Source organism: Zingiber officinale, chromosome 4A (assembly GCF_018446385.1).
Source record: "Zingiber officinale cultivar Zhangliang chromosome 4A, Zo_v1.1, whole genome shotgun sequence".
In the NCBI taxonomy this organism is placed as follows: Eukaryota; Viridiplantae; Streptophyta; class Magnoliopsida; order Zingiberales; family Zingiberaceae; genus Zingiber; species Zingiber officinale.
The window spans coordinates 76,035,009-76,055,031 of record NC_055992.1 but is presented as its reverse complement, the minus strand read 5'-3'; the positions used below and the strand labels follow the sequence as shown (position 1 = coordinate 76,055,031).

General features: G+C 36.0%; 1 protein-coding gene across 1 annotated transcript; it reads right to left on the bottom strand.

Moving 5' to 3' along the window:
• Positions 1-336: 336 nt before the first annotated feature.
• LOC121970007 (annexin D4-like) lies at positions 337-2,617 on the bottom strand. Its single transcript, XM_042520391.1, has 6 exons — positions 2,473-2,617; positions 2,225-2,406; positions 1,378-1,593; positions 1,063-1,287; positions 889-960; positions 337-815 (listed from the first exon to the last, which is right to left on the bottom strand). Exons 1-6 carry the CDS (start codon positions 2,510-2,512, stop codon positions 615-617), a joined length of 936 nt encoding a protein of 311 aa, XP_042376325.1. The 5' UTR covers positions 2,513-2,617; the 3' UTR covers positions 337-614.
• Between the last annotated feature and the right edge of the window lie 17,406 nt (positions 2,618-20,023).

The following is a 20,023-nucleotide window of genomic DNA, read 5'->3' as shown; positions in this document are numbered from 1 at the left end:
AAATAGCGGTTTTGGGTTCCAGAAATATGGATAAAATACTTATAGTGCTTAGCCAATTCACAAGCATGATACACTAGTATACCTTCCCAACTTGTTCTCTTCATCTAGAGTACTATCCTTAATTCATACCACCATTAGATCCACTATTTCAAGGACATAGATGAGTAATCACATTTTAAGGTATCCTCGGAGAAGAGGATCAATCACCTCTAAGCTTCTCAATTCCTCAACCTCATTTAAACTTGAAAAAAAAAAGTTTAAGAATACTTGCGACCTTCAATCAAATTTCATCTCGAGAAAATCTGCATCATCATATACCTTCAATCAAATTTCATCTTGAGAAAATCTGCATCATCATATATCAAGTTTCACCTTCAAATGAGTACAACAGATCAAGATCACCGATAACAAACTTATGATGAGAACAAATGCTTAATAGTCACTCAGACCACACCATAGAGACTGAGCACATATTCAGTCTCAACTCATTATTGCCTCAATTGAATCTACTTCCTATAATTTTATTCACCCATTCAAATGCTTTTCTAGTTATGTAGAGAACATGCACTGGTTGGAAAATGACATATGATGGACGATAACATATATAAATGATCTCAGTTTTGTACCAAGGAAAGCAATGCTTCCCGGTAGTTGCCATGGGTATTCTTTACTATCATGTCTTCCAGTTTGGCATTGTATTGCTCTTGATAAGCTTTTTTTATCTCTTCCATGTCCACATCAGCTCGACTTACAATCACTCTTGCAAGTGCATCTTTCCCAGTCTTATGTGCTCCTTCGAAAGCCTTGTCAATTACCTGAATTCCAAATACAACTTTGTTTTCTTCATTCTTTGGCATCAATAAGAGTAATATTGCTTAGTAGGCATACCTTGCTAAAATACTTTGGAGCTGATTCCAAGCACTGCGCTGCTTCATGTAGGCATGATTCATCAACTAAGTCCTGCTCATAGTGACAAAAATATACATTTGAGGTGATCAATAAAGATTAAAAAAAAAATATCTAGAATTTTCAGATAGGTTTGGATTTACGATCTCAAGCTACCTTATCAATGGACTTGCCAAACATTTCCTTGTAGTGCTTGAAAGTAAGGGAGATATGTGCTTTGCTTCTTGTTGTTAGTATCCTAATGACCTCCTGATCCTCTACAGGGTCCTTTTTGCTTGCATTCTTGATTGAGTTTCCGAGTATCTTGGCCTCGGACTTTGCCATCTCATGATCAACTCGAGAACCTTCGTATCTGTATGCGCTTACAAGTCCAACTAGAAGCTGACCCCACGCCAATGGACCATGGTTATTCATCCAAGTCTTATAAAGAATTGGAACATATATGTAATTGAAGAGAATGCAAGTTCTTACTCCAGAGTAGTTTTCCTTCACACGGTAAGCGACTTCTTCCTCTATAGAATGGTGATAAAGAGCATGGTAGGCCTTCCTTACTCCAAGAAGCTCATCGGAAGACCTGGTACTAGCAATCTCAACTATCACACTGATTGGATAATCCTTGTGGAGGACTAGGTGAATCCATCGTGCATCCCTTTCCCATGGATGCATTGCCCATTCCACCATGACATCCTGCAAATATTAGCTCCTATGATCGCTCCTAAAATATTACCATGAAAATTGACTACTCACTGTCGTTTCCTAAAGAACATTACATCATGTAATTAATGTGCAACTCTTTTCAAGTAGAGGAAAATTGTACAGGTAAAAGGATACTAGAACTCCTAAAATCAAGTGCCCATGTTAAGGCTCTAAACTAAGCTAGTTCTTATCATGGCTGTGAAACCAGATCAATACCAAAGATCTAGTCAAGAAGAGCAAAAACAATTATTATATGGGAAAAGGTTTGGAACTCATGATCTGTTTCCCTAAAAAAGTCTATAAGAATTAAAATTTAGACAAAAAGGAATTTTTATATACAAGATTAGGGCTGCAATTTCTCAAGTCGTAAAAGAAGGATAAGAACACAAAGTTTATTTATTTATCTATTTTTTTATTTTTCTTTGGAGAAACGGAAGAAATCAATTGAACTTATTAACATATTACTTTTTGATCTTCACCCACAAGGTGTATTTTCGATACGAACGAATTTCTTAGATCTTTGGCTGAAAGGCCATTCGATCATACCTAAAGCAAAAGTGTTGTTGAAGATTGCAAAAGTTGCATGGCAACTGGATGTCAAAATGAACTCGCGAAGCCTTACCTTGAAACGTGAGAATTCTTCCTCGATGGCTCGGATGAAAGTGTCTTCGCATCGGTCAAAGCTTCCTTTGGAGTCGAAGAAGTGGGAGGCACTCCTGAAGCCTCCCCGTTTCTCCGGCTGCTTGCGCCATTTGGATATCGCAGTGACCAACGAGCTCTCATCCACCCCCAAACCACCGAGACCTTCATCACATCACAATTAGCTACTACATATTCATGACGAAGCATAAATTCAAAAGACTAACTAACCGGAGAAAGCTCTGGTGAGCGCTTCAAACTCCTCTGCCATGGCTGCGCACAGATGGAGGGATGATGGTGGTGTAGGAGAATGGAGAAGGATGAAGGGGGGGGGGGTTTATATTATACGCAGGGACTCAAAGTCTGAGGGTGGTGGTAAGTTCTAATAACGCGAAATGCAGACACTTTCAGTGGACGTAACGTAGCCTTTGACATTAAAGGCCAAGCAATAATGTTTCAGAGTCGTTTGGGCAGGAACATTGGCTGGCTGTCCTCTCGGTTATATTCAAAAACAATGAAAGGTGGGGGTAGGAAATTGATGTGTCTGGACGGCTTCAAACAATGGACTCGTGCTCCACGAGGCGAGGTCCATTCTGAAATTTATTAGAATGTTCGGTTTTTTACCGATTTATTATAGAGCATAAAAGATCAATTTCTAATTGATATATACTTTTTTTTTAAAAAAAATTCTCCTACCTCTAATCAATTTGAAGATAGATTATATTAACTTTATGATTTATGTTTCTCTTAGCTAATTTGATGATAATCTGATTCTATAATTTTTTTATATATATAATTTAAAAATGACTGTGAAAACAATGGAATCAACGTAACCATTTTTTTAATGAGTTAAATTTGCTGTCGATACATTTGCACGTTGAAATGAGCAAAATTTGCATAAACTAGCATTATTTTTTAATATCTTGATCGAGCAAATGAATAGTTTGGTCGTCGTCACTTAACGAATTGCAGGTGGCCACGAGCGCAGAGAAAATTGAAATTGACAGACAACTAATATGGTGCCATTTACTACTAGATGAAGCCTATAATTGCTTTTTATCGAATAGTATTATTCATCTCGATTATGAGACATAATTCCCATGATAGATTGGGTGTATCTAAAAGTTAGTGTTAAAGAATTTTCTTGTCTGGAAGAATAAAAAATTGATTAATTAGGTAGAATAATATTGAGCCTAGGGTGATTAATCAGGGTTTACAGAAATTTTTCACCGACTATCAGGGTAATCGAGAAGTATAGCGGTCCAGAAGTCTAATATCCCTTAGTTGCAAGTCTTATTTAGAGAAAAAATCTATGTAAATTGATCAAGTTGTACAAGTTATAGGAAGAGAAAGAGGCTTGCTCTTCTTATATATATATATGTACGTCCAAGTGCAAGGGATCAAGTTGATCAGAAGATTCAAAAAGTGTGCAAGGAAGAACATCCATGAGTTGAGAGGGATTTGATTCATTCGTTCTGTGATTGCTCGTCCAACAACAAGTAAGAAGAACAAGATCTACCATCAATCACTGTAAGTGTTTGCATATGATCTTGTATTTCGATTTAGAATACAGCAATGGTAACAGAGCAGTTTAGTTCTAAAGCATGAAATACCCAAAAAAATTCTTCTTTGAACTTGCTATTTGACGGAGTTGGTTCGTCATGTTTTCAATCACCCAATTGCCAGGAACTCGTAGACATTGGAAGATAGGGCGCTGCGGCTGTGTTGAGCCGTGATGTCACCTTTTCAAACCCTTACTGGCAATTGGCCTCCGTGGCCAACGAGCGCCGACAACTGCTTCCGGGGGTTGACGATTGGTAATGGCTCCAGTTGCCATGTTTGTTGTGGTAGAGAAAGTGAGCGATGCGGCGGAGAAGAACCTTTGTTCGTCAAAGTTACTCTTTGAGGAAAAGTTTCATTTTATTAAATCAATATTAAAAAAAAACATAAGTTTTGTTAATGCATGGCAGAAGCATTTTTTTTCCGTGTCAAAATACTTGAGAGATCACTTGCTCACTATCATTGAACCGGTCTAGTTCAAGTCAAATTGATTTGAATTGGTCTGGTCCAATCAGATCAAGTTTGGTTCATTTGAACCAGACAAAATTGGTCTTGTCAGGCTGAGGTATAGTTCCAACTATTGATCGATTTAACTAGACAAGATAGTCCTTTTAGATCGTGATTTGGTTCAAATCATTAGTTGGTTTAACATATCAATTTGATTCAATCAAACAAGATTGATTCTAATTAGGTTTTGATTTGATCAATAAGTTTGAGTTAGACTTAAATGAGCTTAGGTTAAATAATAATAACTGAACATCCCATTTAGATTAGTTCTAATGAGGATAAGGAACTTTGGATTCAGTTTTCTAATCGACTAATTAAGTGTGTCAGTCAATTAGAGCTCCTCAAAATAAAGAAAATATGTTTTCTTATTTGCTTATAGATAATGTATATTTTTCTATACATTTTTGTGAATTGAAATAAACCAATTTTTTTACTAGTTTCTCGATTTTGTATTGACATTATTATTTTTATTTTCATATGCCATGGATAATATACACTTTGATCCGTCGTGATGTGCGACAGAATGACCTACGGGAGGAGATTCAAGAGATCGAGTATGCCCCAGTTTATGGAGTTAGAGGGCACATTGGATATCTCGATCGACTATTCTGGAAGCTTAATCAGGAAGAGTTTCTCATCCTCGACAATTACAAGATTTGGGCTTTGATTCATTCACTATAAGGAATCCAAAAGTGGTAGCATACCATATATGGGAGGTGCTTTGAAGGGCGTATATCATATGCAGAATTGTATATGAAATTACTTCACCATGAGTTCCCAAACGAGGATCTCAAAGAGTCTGAGGAAGATCCTGAAGAGTCTAAAAAGGATTCTGAAGGGCCTAAGGAGGATCCAAAAGAGTTTGAGGAGGATCTCGAATAGTTTGAGAAGGATTCTAACATGGACCAATTAGATAATCCTAAAATCGATTTGTTTGAGATTGCCCTAGCTGGACCAAGAAACATAGGACTTGTATTGATTACTAATACTAGTGTCTTTCCTAGTGGGAATAATAATGCCCTATCACATACAACTACTAGTGTTAATTCTAGTGATTGGTGTTAGCTTATCTAGCTAAAGTAGAGTTCATTTATTATTACTATTATTGTGTATGGACAATATTAAGCTTATATTAATAAAATTATATAATAGAAATTGTTGTTATGCACAAATAATGTAATTTTAATGAAAAGTTATGTTATATGTTAATGAACTTGAAAAAAAAAGAATATTATGTGTTAGGAGTCTTAACTGTATGATTAGTTTATTTGATGGGATGTATGTAATAAAATTCATCAATGTTGATTAGATTGGATCATATGAATGATGAGTAGAAACATAGTTACCACTTGATTTTATAAACCGATTCTAATTTACATTGAGTCATTCATTAGTTACATACATATGAATTATACTAAAATACTAAATAATATGTTTATTTATGATAGATTATGGAAACTAAGAACATCATAGCTGGACTTAATAAGGGAGAAAAATTATATAGGGATAACTATAAAAAATATGACATCTCAACGTACAATATATTCTTAATGAATAAAAAGTTGTCCCCGGGGCGTAGCACAGATGGGGAGTGTATAGTTCTGTGGTTGAAAGATCCAGGGGTCGATCCCCGGGGTGTCACTGCCTGGGGTTAACGTCTCCGCCATGCACTTTCCACCTGTGTACCTGCATTTACCTCCCTCCATATCCGTAGGACCGGCTCTAGGGGGGCCGCTGATGTGGCGGTACCACATTTTTTTAATGAATAAAAAGTTCTAGAGGTTGTAAATCAATTTATGGAAGAACCTGCTGATGGTTCTACAACATAGCATAGACGTGATCTTAATGCCTATAAGATATAGGAAGAAAAATGACTCCACTATTAGGGGAATATTGATTAGTTCAATAGTAGATAACCTAGTATTTGAATATGAGCCATTACCATCAACTCATATTATCAGGGTAGCCCTTAAAGAGAAGTATAGTGGAATAAGTCTAAGAAAGCTTCATCAGCTCACAATCAAGTTTAACAGCTACAAAAAGTGTCTGAATGTTATCATGGCCCATAATTTGAGGAAAATGATAAATATGATTTGGGAATTAAAGACTATCATTTATAAGTTGATTGATGAATAACAGGTTCAAGAAGTAATCTGTTCCCTTCTTGATTCTTAGAAAAAGATGAAACATAATCAAACTCATAGTGAAAGTATAAATACTTTCACTTATGTCTCACACCATATTAATCAATTAGCTAATTGATTAGAATGCTTCTATTCGATCACAAGAAATCCTAAGATATTAAGCTTTCTTACTTAATCGCTTATAAATGCTTCTATTTCTACACAGAATCAACCTTAATCGATTTAAGCCCTGCTGAATCACTTACCTTAAGCAATTCAACTCTTGCGATTCCAAGCTTAAATGATTGAGCTAATCGCTTAAGCTAGTGTAATCAATTAACCTAATTGATTACCAAACCCCAACTTCCAAACCTAAGTCTAGGGTTTATTTACCCAACATCCGGTCAACCATGATCTATTGAGACTCCTCATTGCCTAGCATCCAGAATCCTTGAGCTACTGGGACTTCTTCACCAAGTGTCCAGTACGTCAATTCTTTAATCCACTTAGACTTTTCTCTGGATGTCAAGTGTCCGGTCAATCCTTTGACCCACTTGGATTTTCCTAGTGCCAAGTGTTCGATTAATCTTTTGACTCACTTGGACTTTCTAATCATTAGATGTCCGGTCAACTATTGATCCACTTGGATATTCCAATGTCTAGCTTCACTCACCAAAAGTTTCCATCACTTAGCCTCACTCACTAGGATTTTTCAACTGCCTAGCTTCACTCACTAAGTTTTTTCACTTGACTTTACTCACCAGCATTTTCTCACTACCAGGCTTCACTTACCGAGACTTTCCATCTGTCCAACTTCATTTACCGGGACTTCCCAATTACCTAACTTCACTCACCAGGACTTTCCACCCCGAGTGTCCAGTTAACATTGACTCATTTGGATTTTCTTCTTCTGCCAATATTCCCATTAGTCTTGTCCTTGCCTAACCTCCAGTTAGGACTTTCCAATCAAATATTCGGTTAACTTTAATTTACTTAACTTTTCTCTCATATGGACAATTACACCTACAATCTCTTTATATTGTTAAACATCAAAACTCAAATATTAAAACTCAAGTTTGAGACAACCCAAACTTAATCAAACTGGTCAACTTTGACCTAGGAAAAATTGTACCAACAATTATAAATTCAATTTAAAATTCCAAATTTATTCAATAAGAAATTATATTGAAAACCCTAATTTAATTAATAAAAATTAAATTTAAAATTCTAATTTAAATAATCAAAACTTAGTTAAGAATACTTAATTATAAAAATCAAAACTTAAATAAAATTCCAATAATCAAAATTTGATTAAAAATTCTAATCTAAATAATCAAAACTTAATTCAAAATACCAAATTAATAATCCAAATTTAATTAATTTAAATTTAGATCAAATTAATCAAATTATTGATAAATTTTTTTGATCTATTTACTCAAGATAAATCTAATAAATAAAATTCAAACGGTTTATTTAATCCAAAGTTAATTTATAATCAAACTAATTCTTGAGATAAATATAATTTTAACAAATCAATTTTAATTAAATCACATAATTCAAAATTAAATGATAAAACTTCAATTTAATAAAATGCATATATTTATCCTTTAATCCTTCCTTAGCAAGGCTTAAGCCAAAATGAACTGCATGTTTAGACATTAAAGACCTACTTTTGCTGGTGTAAAGCTTTACTTGCTTAAACTAAATTATTGCAAGCTTTAACATTTTTTTTAATTCATTCGTCTTAAGTTGCAAGTATTGCTTTAATCTAAATTATTCCAATTTTTTTTTTCGGTCAAATTATTGTTAATGGATTTAATTTATTTCAAAGATATTTTTTAAAACATATGAAAATTTATTTTCTGTTTGAAAAATCTTGCTTCCAACCTTAAAATATTTTTGTAACTCTTTTGCAAATCACTCTATAAAATATTTTTGAAAACACTTTTTGGAAATTATATTTCCAACTTCCAAATATTTATGATTTTTTTTAAAGAATGGTTGAAATGATTATTTTCTAAATAGTCTTTAAAAAATAGCACTTTTAAGTACTTTGAAAAATTCCTGACAAATCTTTTGAATACTTTGAAAATTTTGAAAAAAAAAGAAGTTTTAAATACTTAGCAAAACGCTTTTTTAAATATCCTTCGAGTACTTAAAAATCATTTTAAAATGCTATTTGGACCCATTTTAAATTTTACAAAGATTATTTTCACATACTATGTAATTATCTTTTAGAAATATTTTTTGAAAACACTCTTACAAATTACTTTGATTTTTGACATCTCACTTTTGATTTTTTATTTATGTCAAAATGGGAGAGTTTGGACTCAAGGGGAGTTTTTTAATAATTTAACTTTATCTTTCCTTAACTTTGAACAAGGTTTTCATAAATCAAAACCAGAGAGATTGTTGGTACAAGAAGTGTCAGATAATCGAACATAAATTTTGATATTACAAAGGTTCAACGTTAAGTATTATTGTGATCTAACAAAGTTGATCAAGTGTACAGGTAGCTTAACCTAGAAAGTCCTACTAAGTCAAATTGACTGGATACTAACCAAGGGAAAGTCCTAGTAGGTTAACTAGACTGGATGTTAGGCAGTCTTAGAAATAAAGGATACTAGGTAGGAAGTTTAGATGGGTCAGTCGACTGGACGTCTAATAGGAAGAACTTGTTGGGCCACTGAGGGCCAAAGGTCAAGTCATGAAGTCCTGGGAGTCGAGAAATGGGATTTTAAGCGGAGAAAGCCCAAATGGGGTTTGGAGAACTCATGTTTGGCCAATTGTAAGTTGAGGTAAGCTCCTAAAGTAGAGTTGTTCTTCAAAAAGGAAGAACAATGATGAGTCCTTTTTGTGAGGACAGTCTTAGGCGTCGATCTAACTAAGAGATTCACTCGAATTCCAATAACAAGATTAGACAGTCAAGTGACTATCAAACTCATTTATGCTTAAATTATAAATTATTGTGCTAACCATTATTTTGCAGGATTAATAGACTGATAAGTTAGATCGGTAGACCAAATAGGTTCGATAGATGGAAGCTAATGTGTCATCCAAGTCCTTCAGTGTGCTGATGTGCCATCCAACATGGACCGAGTGGATCTCAGATTGTTGACATGGCAAAGAATAAGGACAACCTAGCTAGCATGGCATTGGATAAGGTTTGACTTGCTGACGTGGTGGAGGGACCTGTCAAGGAAAAGGACTAAGCTATTGAAGTGACACAAAACCTCATCGACAAGTTGATGTAGTGAAATGGGATTAGCCAAGGTCAGATCGGTAAATCAATCCCAAGGGTCGGTAAACCGATCTTGCGATCTAAATTCAGTTTCTATGCTGATCGATAGACTAATTTGGGCCTATAAAATAAGGCCTCATGCGAGGCTCTGATCATTATTTTCCAAGAGCTCCAAATCTCACCTAACTTTAAAACACAAATGACACGATGACCTGTTGCTCTGACACCTACGCTTAAGTTCTGTTTCTCTTGTTGTCGATATAATTATTATTTCTATAATTGTCTTTTCATACATGATTTTTGAAAAGGAACAGTAAGCTTCTTACTGTTCCTAATTTTTGTAAATAGCTAACCACTTTCTCATTTTAGAAAGATGATACTACTGAATTGTCTAATGAAAATGATCAATAATTGTGAGCCTTGAACTAGCAGTTGACTGTTGTGAACCAAGTAATAAAGAAAAGTGTATTTATGTGTGCTTGAGTTTTCTTATTTCCGTTGTTTAACACTAAAATGATAGAACGATTTTAAAAGTGGAAAAACAGTATGCACCCCCCCAATCCTAGAGAAGGTGACCACCGGAGATGTCAAAGGGAAACACCTTTCACCTCTTCTCTTCGAGTCATTCCAATCCGTAGAGGTTTGTCGGTGGATAAGGAAGGAAGTGTATGGCCAACGGTTGTGAATGGAGTGACCGCTAGCTCCTTGATGGCCTACGTGAGGTGGAGAGGAGGAAGAAGAAACTCTCGTGCCCTAGATCTAATTGGAATGAATCAAATCGCTTCCTCCAAGTGAACTGACTCTTTTTGAGTGAACCAGCCTCCACATGCCACAACTATGCTTTTCAACGTTGCCTGACCATGTTAGCTACTGATGAGTTTGGCTTCGATCGAGTTTCAGGCTAGGACATGGTTAGGTCGTGTCAGGGGACACAACTAGATTGTGTTCCCTACTATGACATGCTCTGATTGCCCATTGATTTCTCCTTTGAATGCTTGCAAAACAAGGTATACTCATATATTATTAAAAATGCTATCAATTAGAAAGGATTTGGAATAAAGTTCAAAATAAATATTTACCTATGAAATATGATATAAACATAAAATTAAACACACGAGATATTTAAACCATCAAGTATGAGTGAAACATAATACATGAAAATGCCAGTTATCAATTAAGTACTTGGGAAAAATGGATTCGAGTGGCAAAATATAGGTTGATGCATTTTGCCAAATTTTGTCTCAACTAGTCCAATATTCGATGCACACATATCATACTTGCACACTAGTCACTTGGATTTAGTACAATCCAAGCCTTATATTTACACCCCTAAAGGCAGTAAGAGAGAGTTCGTTTATATTCATACATGTTCACAATATTTAAAGTTTTGGGTCAATATAAATCAACATTCAAGCAACTCATCCCCAACATGAGGCAAAACTCTCATGCAAATGAGAGTCCCTTTCCCTCCGCCTCTCTTATTTTGTTGACATTTCCAACATCTTCGTATATGAAGAAATCTATTGGAGAACACGACCTCTTAAAAGTACTATTGCATCAATAATCTTTCTAATATCTCAATCTGTTTAATATCAATTAATTGAACTCAACCACCTACAATATAATTACATCAACAATATAGACATATATATCTAAAAAATTATTTAGACGGAAAAATTCTCCACAAGATAAGGTTACCTTGCCTAAGTCAAATATAGGCAACTCATGCATGATTAATTGACCACCTGTTTTTGCGTTCCAAAAACTCTGTAGTTATCTTTTCATATGGGTGTAAAATAAATAAATCCGATCAACTAATCTGACATAAATATTTAGTGGATTTTTTTATATTAAATTAAATTTTATTTTTAAAATTAAGATATTTTTATATATATTAATATAAATGTTAGTATAATAATAATAGAATACTAAAATAAAGAGAAAGATTATAAGAAAAATAGTTAAAAGATTTTATTTTTAATTGGGTTATTTAGATTAATCTGAATTAGTTGGATTGGTTAAGTTTGAATTCCAATTTAAGAGTTTTGAATTATATTAGATTCGAGTCGAGTTCAAGTTAAAAAATTTTATATAAAAAAAGCCCGACTCTTCGAATTCATACCATATCATTCCAATCAGAGAGCTCTACAGGGCATCAATAATTGACACATTAATAAAAAGTCCTGAGTTGGCGACATCTCACATCGTTGCAGCTGTCCGTCAGTCTCTCAATTATTTCGTCCCCATCGTTACAATAATGAACCGGACTTTATGTCATATTTAACTTTCCTTAAGTTTGGATCCCTATTTGTAAGATGCAATGTGCAATTGTCAAAAACGAGCGAGATTAAGACCAGTCGTATCCCTATTTTTAAATGAAAAAAACAGCTTCTGTACGGTAATTATATATATATATATATATATAGCTTCCAATGAATTCTGTGGGTTCTCAACTAGACTTAAAAAGGCCCAAGAAAGTTTATGAAACTCTTGTTCCACAAGTATCATTGGACTTGACTGGATGGACTGCTCAATGAAGCGATGGAAATTGATTTTAGTTATCGTTTAGTTGAGCAGAAATCATTATTTGATAGTAGTAAAGTCATTTAACATAAATAATCTATTTAGCAGCAATAGATTGAAAATAAGTAATTGAACTGATAAACAAAATCACACGGATTAAGTCCGATAGACAATATGAGTAAAGTTGCAAATGAACATTGTTGCAATGAAAACCTACGACTAATGTGGAATGCTGAAATGAATGACAGCAAGGTGAAGACTGAATGATGTAGAAGCAACTACGGTGGAGATTGTCGGACCCAAGAAACGAACATCTAATTGGCACACACTGGCAAGAGCACCAAAAGGTGCTAGAATTGTCTGACAAAAGTCCTTCGATACTTTCGTTTTACACACGGATGAATGTAAAAAGAATGCAAAAATGCTCGGAGAGTGTGTAAGAATTCAAACTTCTTTTCTAATGAATATACCTGAATATTTATAGGAAGAGATAGATGAGAAATCATACCAAGGGAGGACCTATACTACAAGGGCTATGTCTAGACATGGGGTTGGGTCTATTAGCAAGGGGTCAGGTCTTGGCATGGGTTGGGTTGGTAGTGACAAGCAACATGGGAGACCATTTCTAGATAAGACCCAAATTGGCAGGGTGCATGACTTGGCATGAATTGATGCCTACAAAGATGTATGGAGATATTTGGGGAAGAGTAGTTTTAGGAGCTTCGGGCAATGAGTTTAGGGAACTCGAAGAAGACTAGAAGACAGTTCAATATGGGGAGCTCAAAGCATTGGAGAGAGGAGCTCGGGGCATTTTGCATATTCATAAGGAAGATCTCAAGGAGCTCAGGGTGGTTGAGGGAGAGCTCTAATAGCTCAATGATATGTTGACTTGCCGACCTAGTCTTGCAGGTAACCCTTGAACAAGAGGTCTTTGAACGCACAAGGAGCGAGTTGTATGCAACATCATATCCTAAATCTAACGCAATATGCAAGGTCTTCTTTAATGGAGGGCATATTCCCTAAACTCCATTCAGCTTGATACAAGAACCTAATGTCCGTTGGTGTGGATACATTAGCCACCAACATCTAAGTGATTGGTAGGATGCCCTCGAGAGAGTGTTCCCAAAGAGACCTAATGAAATTTGTTCACTAACATTGTCTCTTTACTAGGTCCCCTGATAAGGGGTGCTCCAATTTAGGCTCTAGTTTCATCCATTAGTTTACCTACGAATGATCAAGGAGCATTGATCATTGAGATAACATGATTCTTGCAAGAAGCAATCTCTTCAACCCATTAGTTGATACTGTCATGCCCCGGAGGAGTCTCTGCTTGGCAAACAGACAACATCTCCCCCCTTATAATAATATATGAAATCTAGATACATAGCCATAAATCATGCTAACCACACAGTAAAAGCATAAAAAAAATAACATACCAATAATAGGGTAAAAGGATTCACACAATTCCACAACAAACAATAGAAAACATACATAAGGGAGGATTTACCTAATCCTCTCCACAAAATATAGAAACTAGCACCACTGCATACCGGTACTAACACAACATGTACAAGTCCGAATAAAAGGACACCATAAGGCTAAAATTCATGAATGAAACAAAGTGTAAATATAAACACTAAAACACAGCAGGGAAAACATGATCTCGCATCTTGATAGGACCTCCGAGAGACACGACCCATCTTGCTAACATGAAAATAAAAGTGAAAAAAGAGGTAGTGAGTATAAAATACTCAACGGGTATAAGTCAGATAGTGTATGATACTAAATACGAGGAGATCAAAGGATACAGTCTCATGTGATATACTTACTATAAAAGTAAGAGAATCAATATGAAAAAAAAGTAAGAGAGTCAATATGAGCAACTACTAACGTGTTGGTTGGTCCTAGGAAGATCATACCGGTTCTCTTATACAAAAATTTTGTACAAGTCCTGAACCTTTCCTAACAACCTATTGTGTTCTTGAGAAATTAAATTCGGAATCGCAAACGGAACTTAACATTATTGATTCCAAATTTAACTTATCTGTTCTTAGAGGTTTAGACTTGGATCGCAAACGATACTTAACATTATAGATCCAAATCTACCTATGTTACAAATTCAATTAAATATTTATTTCAAAAATTGGCTCTCAGGTCAAACATGGCGAGACACTTGGCCTTCTTGGGTATGGGAACATCCACCACTGCCTCGATAAAGCCTCTTAACTAAATTTAATATTTAATTTCCTTATAGTAACCCTAGGTTTAACCAAAAAGAACAATATGTTGGAGCAATCCCAATGGTCTGCGGGACCATGTGTTTTGGTGTTTGGACAAAGAGTTTAAGTTAGGATTACCCTCGTTATTTGATATGTGTACTTGAGTTGTGCAGGACTACAGGATATACATGTGACTCAGGTTGATGGCTTCGGGTCCGGTGAAAGATGGCATTGGGGACAAGTCGCAGGCTTGTATGCATCTGAGGGACCGTGTATAAAGCAGCAAGGACAAGGACCGAGGGTAGCGACTTCGAGGCATACACGAATGATGATATTGGGGACGAGCCGCGGGCTTGGATGCATCCGAGGGACGAGAGCCAAAGGAAATAGGCTTGAAGGCAAGAGGTCAAAGCTGTGAAGAACAGTCAAGTGAGTCATGAGGGTCCGAGTGTGAGAGAAATATACTCGGGATGAGAAACCTTAGGTTTAGGGTTGTACCAGTCGACTGGTACTGGGACCAGTCGACTGGTGGAAAGCACAGAGAGCTTCTGTGCCCGAATGACTAGGGACCAGTCGACTGGTGCAAGGACCAGTCGACTGGTAACGAGCAAATCAGCTTGTTGATTTCTTCCATGCTCTATAAGAAGGAGCTTGGGATGACTGACCAAGGTGAAGAAATTAGACTTGGTTAAAACCTAATTAGTAGTCACTAAGTGCTCAAGATTTCCCTTGTGCCCAAGTGTTCTTGGTGAGTGTCGTGGTGAGGTTTCTCCACCCACAAGGAGGTTTGAGCTAGCTGGAGCTTCTAGGGACTAATCCACCGACGGATTGAGGGATCGTCCACCTTACGGACAACCATGGAGTAGGAGCAAGTTATCTCCGAACCACGTTATATCGACGTGTTAGCGGTTTACATTTCCTTTCTCATTGTATTTAGCTTTTGTATTCGTATTTGTATTGTTTGTATTCCGCTGTGCTAACGAATACGTAGGAAGCTATCAATTTGGGGGGCACGTCTATTCAACCCCCCTTCTAGCCGGCCACCGATCTCCAACAAGTGGTATCAGAGCGAGGCCGCTCTCCGTTGGACTAACCGCCAAGGAAGTAAAGATGATTGGCTTAATTGAACCGCCAAAGCTTGAAGGTAGAGGCTTATGAGACATCACATATTGCATGATGAAGATGGAGGTCTTCTTCGACACAGATTAGGACATCATGACAGTGGTCAAAAGGTCGTTCGAAGTCCCGAAGGATAAGAAAGGGAAGAAGCTCCGACCACGACATTGGACGGAAGAGCATACCTCACGGTCAAAGGCAAACGACAAGGTAATATCTATATTAATTGATATTTTGCCTAAAGACGTGATGAGCCGTGTAGGTAAATACGAGAATGCCCATGATTTGTGGAACAAGATAAAGAAGATTCAATGGGAAGAACCTGTAACACCCACAAAATTATAAGATAAGTATATGGGTATTATTTGCTTTAGAAAAAGAAATAAGAGAAATAAAAAGAAGAGATGAAGGTTTGAACCTTGAACCTCTCACAAAGGATAGAAATAAAATTATGTATGATAACCACTATGATAATGAATAACATATGAATGAAAAATGATGGGAATTATAGTTAAAAGTAAGGATATGATTAAGTGAGGGAACAAGAGAAAATCAAGTAGGTTTATTCCTCTTGTTTACCTCTTGGTTAAGAAAAGGAGTAAGCAAAAGACAAGTTGTCTTTCTTCCTTTTCCTTCTCTATTTTCGTGGAGTTTAAGAGAATAATGAAGAGAAGAATTAAGGGAAAGGAATGAGGACATATTCTCATTAGAAAAATACTTGCATGAATTAAGGAAAAAGGGAAGCAAAGTTCATCTTTGTATCTTCCACCCACCTAGCATAAAAAGGAAAGAAAGGAAAGGATTTCATTTTTCTTCCTTCTCCCTCACCATTGCCGAAACTAGAAGCCCTCCTCCCTCATCTCCACAAGCCAAGTTTAGATTTTCTCCCTAAGAGAAAACTAAATTACAAGGAGGAGCCTTCAAGGTGTACCCTTCCAAGCAAGTGAAATCAAAAGGAGTGCTAGAAGAAGAAGCTCCCTTCCTCCTCTTCACCAAGGGTACCCTTTTCTTTAAGGATTAACAAGTGAACACTAGGTAAACTTCCCCTCACCTGTGGTACAATAGTTTATATGGTTTTCCATGAAGATAGATCACTTAAAAACCTAAGGTTTGCTTTATGAGAATTTCGGCCAAGACAAGAGGAAGTGTTTAAGAAAATTGTAACTAGATATGCTTATTATTTATTTTTGTGACATGTATCTTATATAAGAGGTTAATCTAAGGTTTCCATGCTAGAATGAACAATGAAAACTTAGATCCATGAACCCTAGACTCTCGGCCAAGCATGAACAAGAGGACTAGCTAAACTTAAGACTCAAACTAAGCATGTTTCCTTATTCTTGTGTTATGTACCCTAGGATAATGATGTTGTTAACTTTTTCTCTTACTTGTATGTTGTTTGAAACTCCAATTCCATGCTCATGAATGTTCGGCCATGGAAGAACTAAAGGCCTAGGAGAGTTTTAAACCTAAAAAGCTAAGCATGCTAAGATTTTTCCTAAGACAAGATATGAAGCTATAATGTTATGTCATGATTGTTTGTTGATTATGAATCCTATTACATGCTTATGAAGATTCGGTTATGATGAGATTTGAAGTATAGGAAAGTTTAAACCAAGTCTAGGAGGCTCATGACCTTCTTGATAAAATGATATGAAACTAGTTGATGTTCTTATGGTTGCTTGTTACATAGAAGATTGATTACATGTAACTTTCGGCCACACTAAGTTTTTAAGCTAGGATGCTTAGATTTTAAACTAAGTTTACCCTGTTGTTCCTTGTAATGTTGCCATGAAAATTCTGTAGGGTTTCCATGCTTTTAGGCCATATGAAAAACCAAACCAAGCTCACATGTTTCGGCCACCCTTGGGTTAAAGGCCTAGGAAAACTTAGAACCCAACTTAGATATGCTCATGATGTTCTTATGATGTATGCTATGAAATGTAGTTGTGGTTTTCATGCTCTTATGCCATTAAAAACCTAGTTCCATGATTGATATGTTTCGGCCACTACTAGTTTAAAGGCCTAGAGAAATTTAGAACCCAACTTGTATGTGCTTATGATGTTCTTATGATGTATGCTATGAAATGTAGTTGTGGTTTTCATGATCTTATGCCATTAAAAACCTAGTTCCATGATTGATATGTTTCGGCCACCTTGAGTTAATGGGTTTAGGAAGTTTGGAATTTAAAACAAATGTGCTTATGATGTTCCTCATGAGAATGTATAAGATATTGTCTTAAGGTTCAACACTTTCATGCTACTTGTAACCTAGAATGAGACATGCTAGGGTTCGGCCATGATAAGGTTAGAAGCTTAAAGAACTTAGAACCCAAACTAAACATGCTTAAGTTGTTCCTTATGAAATATGATATGATATGTGTTTAGGGTTTACAGGTTTGCATGTTGCTTAGAACTTGATTGCTCTTCATGAAGGTTTCGGCCATGAAAGAATTAGAAACCTAGGAGGGCTTAAAATTTAGGTTAACATGCTTATGACCTCTCTTATGCTAGTATGTGAAGATATCATGAGATTCTTTATGTTAGTATGTTGTCTAGAGATCATGCCCTACTTATGACTTTCGGCCATATGGGTTTAGTAACCTAGATGTACCTCACATGCTATGTAATGAATCAAGAAATGTTATTTAATGATTCCATGAATGGTTATGTCTTCTTATGATAAGTGATATGCTCTTTTATGTATGCTTATGATCCATGTATGTGCTATGTGCCCAATTATGCATGCTTTATGATATGATAAAATGACATGTTCACTATGCAAGCTTATGATCCATGCATGTGCTGTGTGCCCAAATATGCATGCTTTATGATATGATAAGTGATATGTTCATGATGTACGCTATGATTCATGCATGTGCTATGTGCCCAAATATGCATGTTTTATGATATGTTAAGAAACATGATATGCATGAAAGGATAAGAACTATGATATGTATGACATGTTATTTTACTTTATGTATGGCTTGTACCAAGGGTGGGCTCCATAAGTGCCCCGGGGTCGATGGACTAAGAAATGGGCCTCGTTAGGGATGGGCTCCTAAGTGCCTCTAGGTCGATGGACTAAGAAACGGGCCTAGTATGTATGCCTTGTAGGGTTCAAGACTTGCTACCTTGGACATACATAGGACGCGCGTATTTATGTATGTGGTACAAGTCAGGGCCCTAATTATGTTGAGATTATGTTTAAGTATGTATATTATAAGTTTTCAAAAGACATGTTGCATATGTTTCATGATACATGTTTAGGAATTCACCTTGCATATACTTTATGATTATGCCATGATATTTATGATGATGTTATGCTATGTCAGGATTCATTTGATGTTCATGTTAGAATATGCTATGATACCTTATGATGATTATGTTACGATATGTCATGTTATGCTGCTTGATATGATAAATTGTTTCCATGCATTTTGGCTTATGATTTTGATATGCTATACGGTTTTTGTGAGTAGGAAAGGAACTTACTGAGCCATGAGTGCTCACAGCTTACTTTCTTGTACCACAGATAAAGGCAAGGAATGGATGTACTAGGGGAGCAGCAGGAGGGGCTAGAAGGATGTGTGTGGTAGTGGATTGGCTAAAGGAAAAGACCTGCTTTTGTTTAATAAGAAATATGCCATGTTGATATTTTTACTTTATGACTCCATGACATTAAGTATGTGTTTGAGTATTGAGACTTAAAATTTATAATGGGTATGCTATGTGGTTCTTTTATGTCTATGGTAATCTTAAAGTAAGAAAAGTTTTTAAATTCTCTAAGTAAGACTTTCGCTGTATTAAGCATGTATGTGTCCAAGTAACCCCCGTCGCCTTAGTAGGAGGGGCGGGGCGTTACAGTTTGGTATCAGAGCCAAGTTAGTCTTTCTACTACACACATGTCAAGCTTCCATCCTGCCGCTCCAAGTAAGATTTTATATGCTTAATTTAATTTTTGTTTGATGCTTAATATTATGCATGTTTACTTATTCTTTGATTTAGTTTAATTTAATTTTTGTTTTAGTTAATTTATATTCTTTGTTTTAGTTTAATTTGACTTTTGTTAATGCCCTAATATTCTGCATGTTTACTTATACTTTGAATTAGGATAGGTATGCATGATGGTAGGATAGGAATAGTAATAACCTTATGACAGCGAATAGGGATAACGATAATTTGTTATTGTTTAATGAAGATAAGCATGGCTAGGAGACGTACTACCGGAGCAGACGAGGCAATCACTCCACCAGATCTGACTCAGGTAGTCACCGACCTTCAACGTCAGATCACGGAACAACAACAGTTGATCACGACCTTGATGGGTCAACAAGGAACCCCTATCACCCCACCAGTAGTTCAGAACGCAGTGCCAGTTGTGCCAATAGTTGCACCAGTACCACCGGTAGCTCCTGCCCCAGTGGTTCGACAGGAGACCTACTTGATACAGTGGCTGAGGCTGAAGCCGGAGAACTTCTCGGGTACTTGTG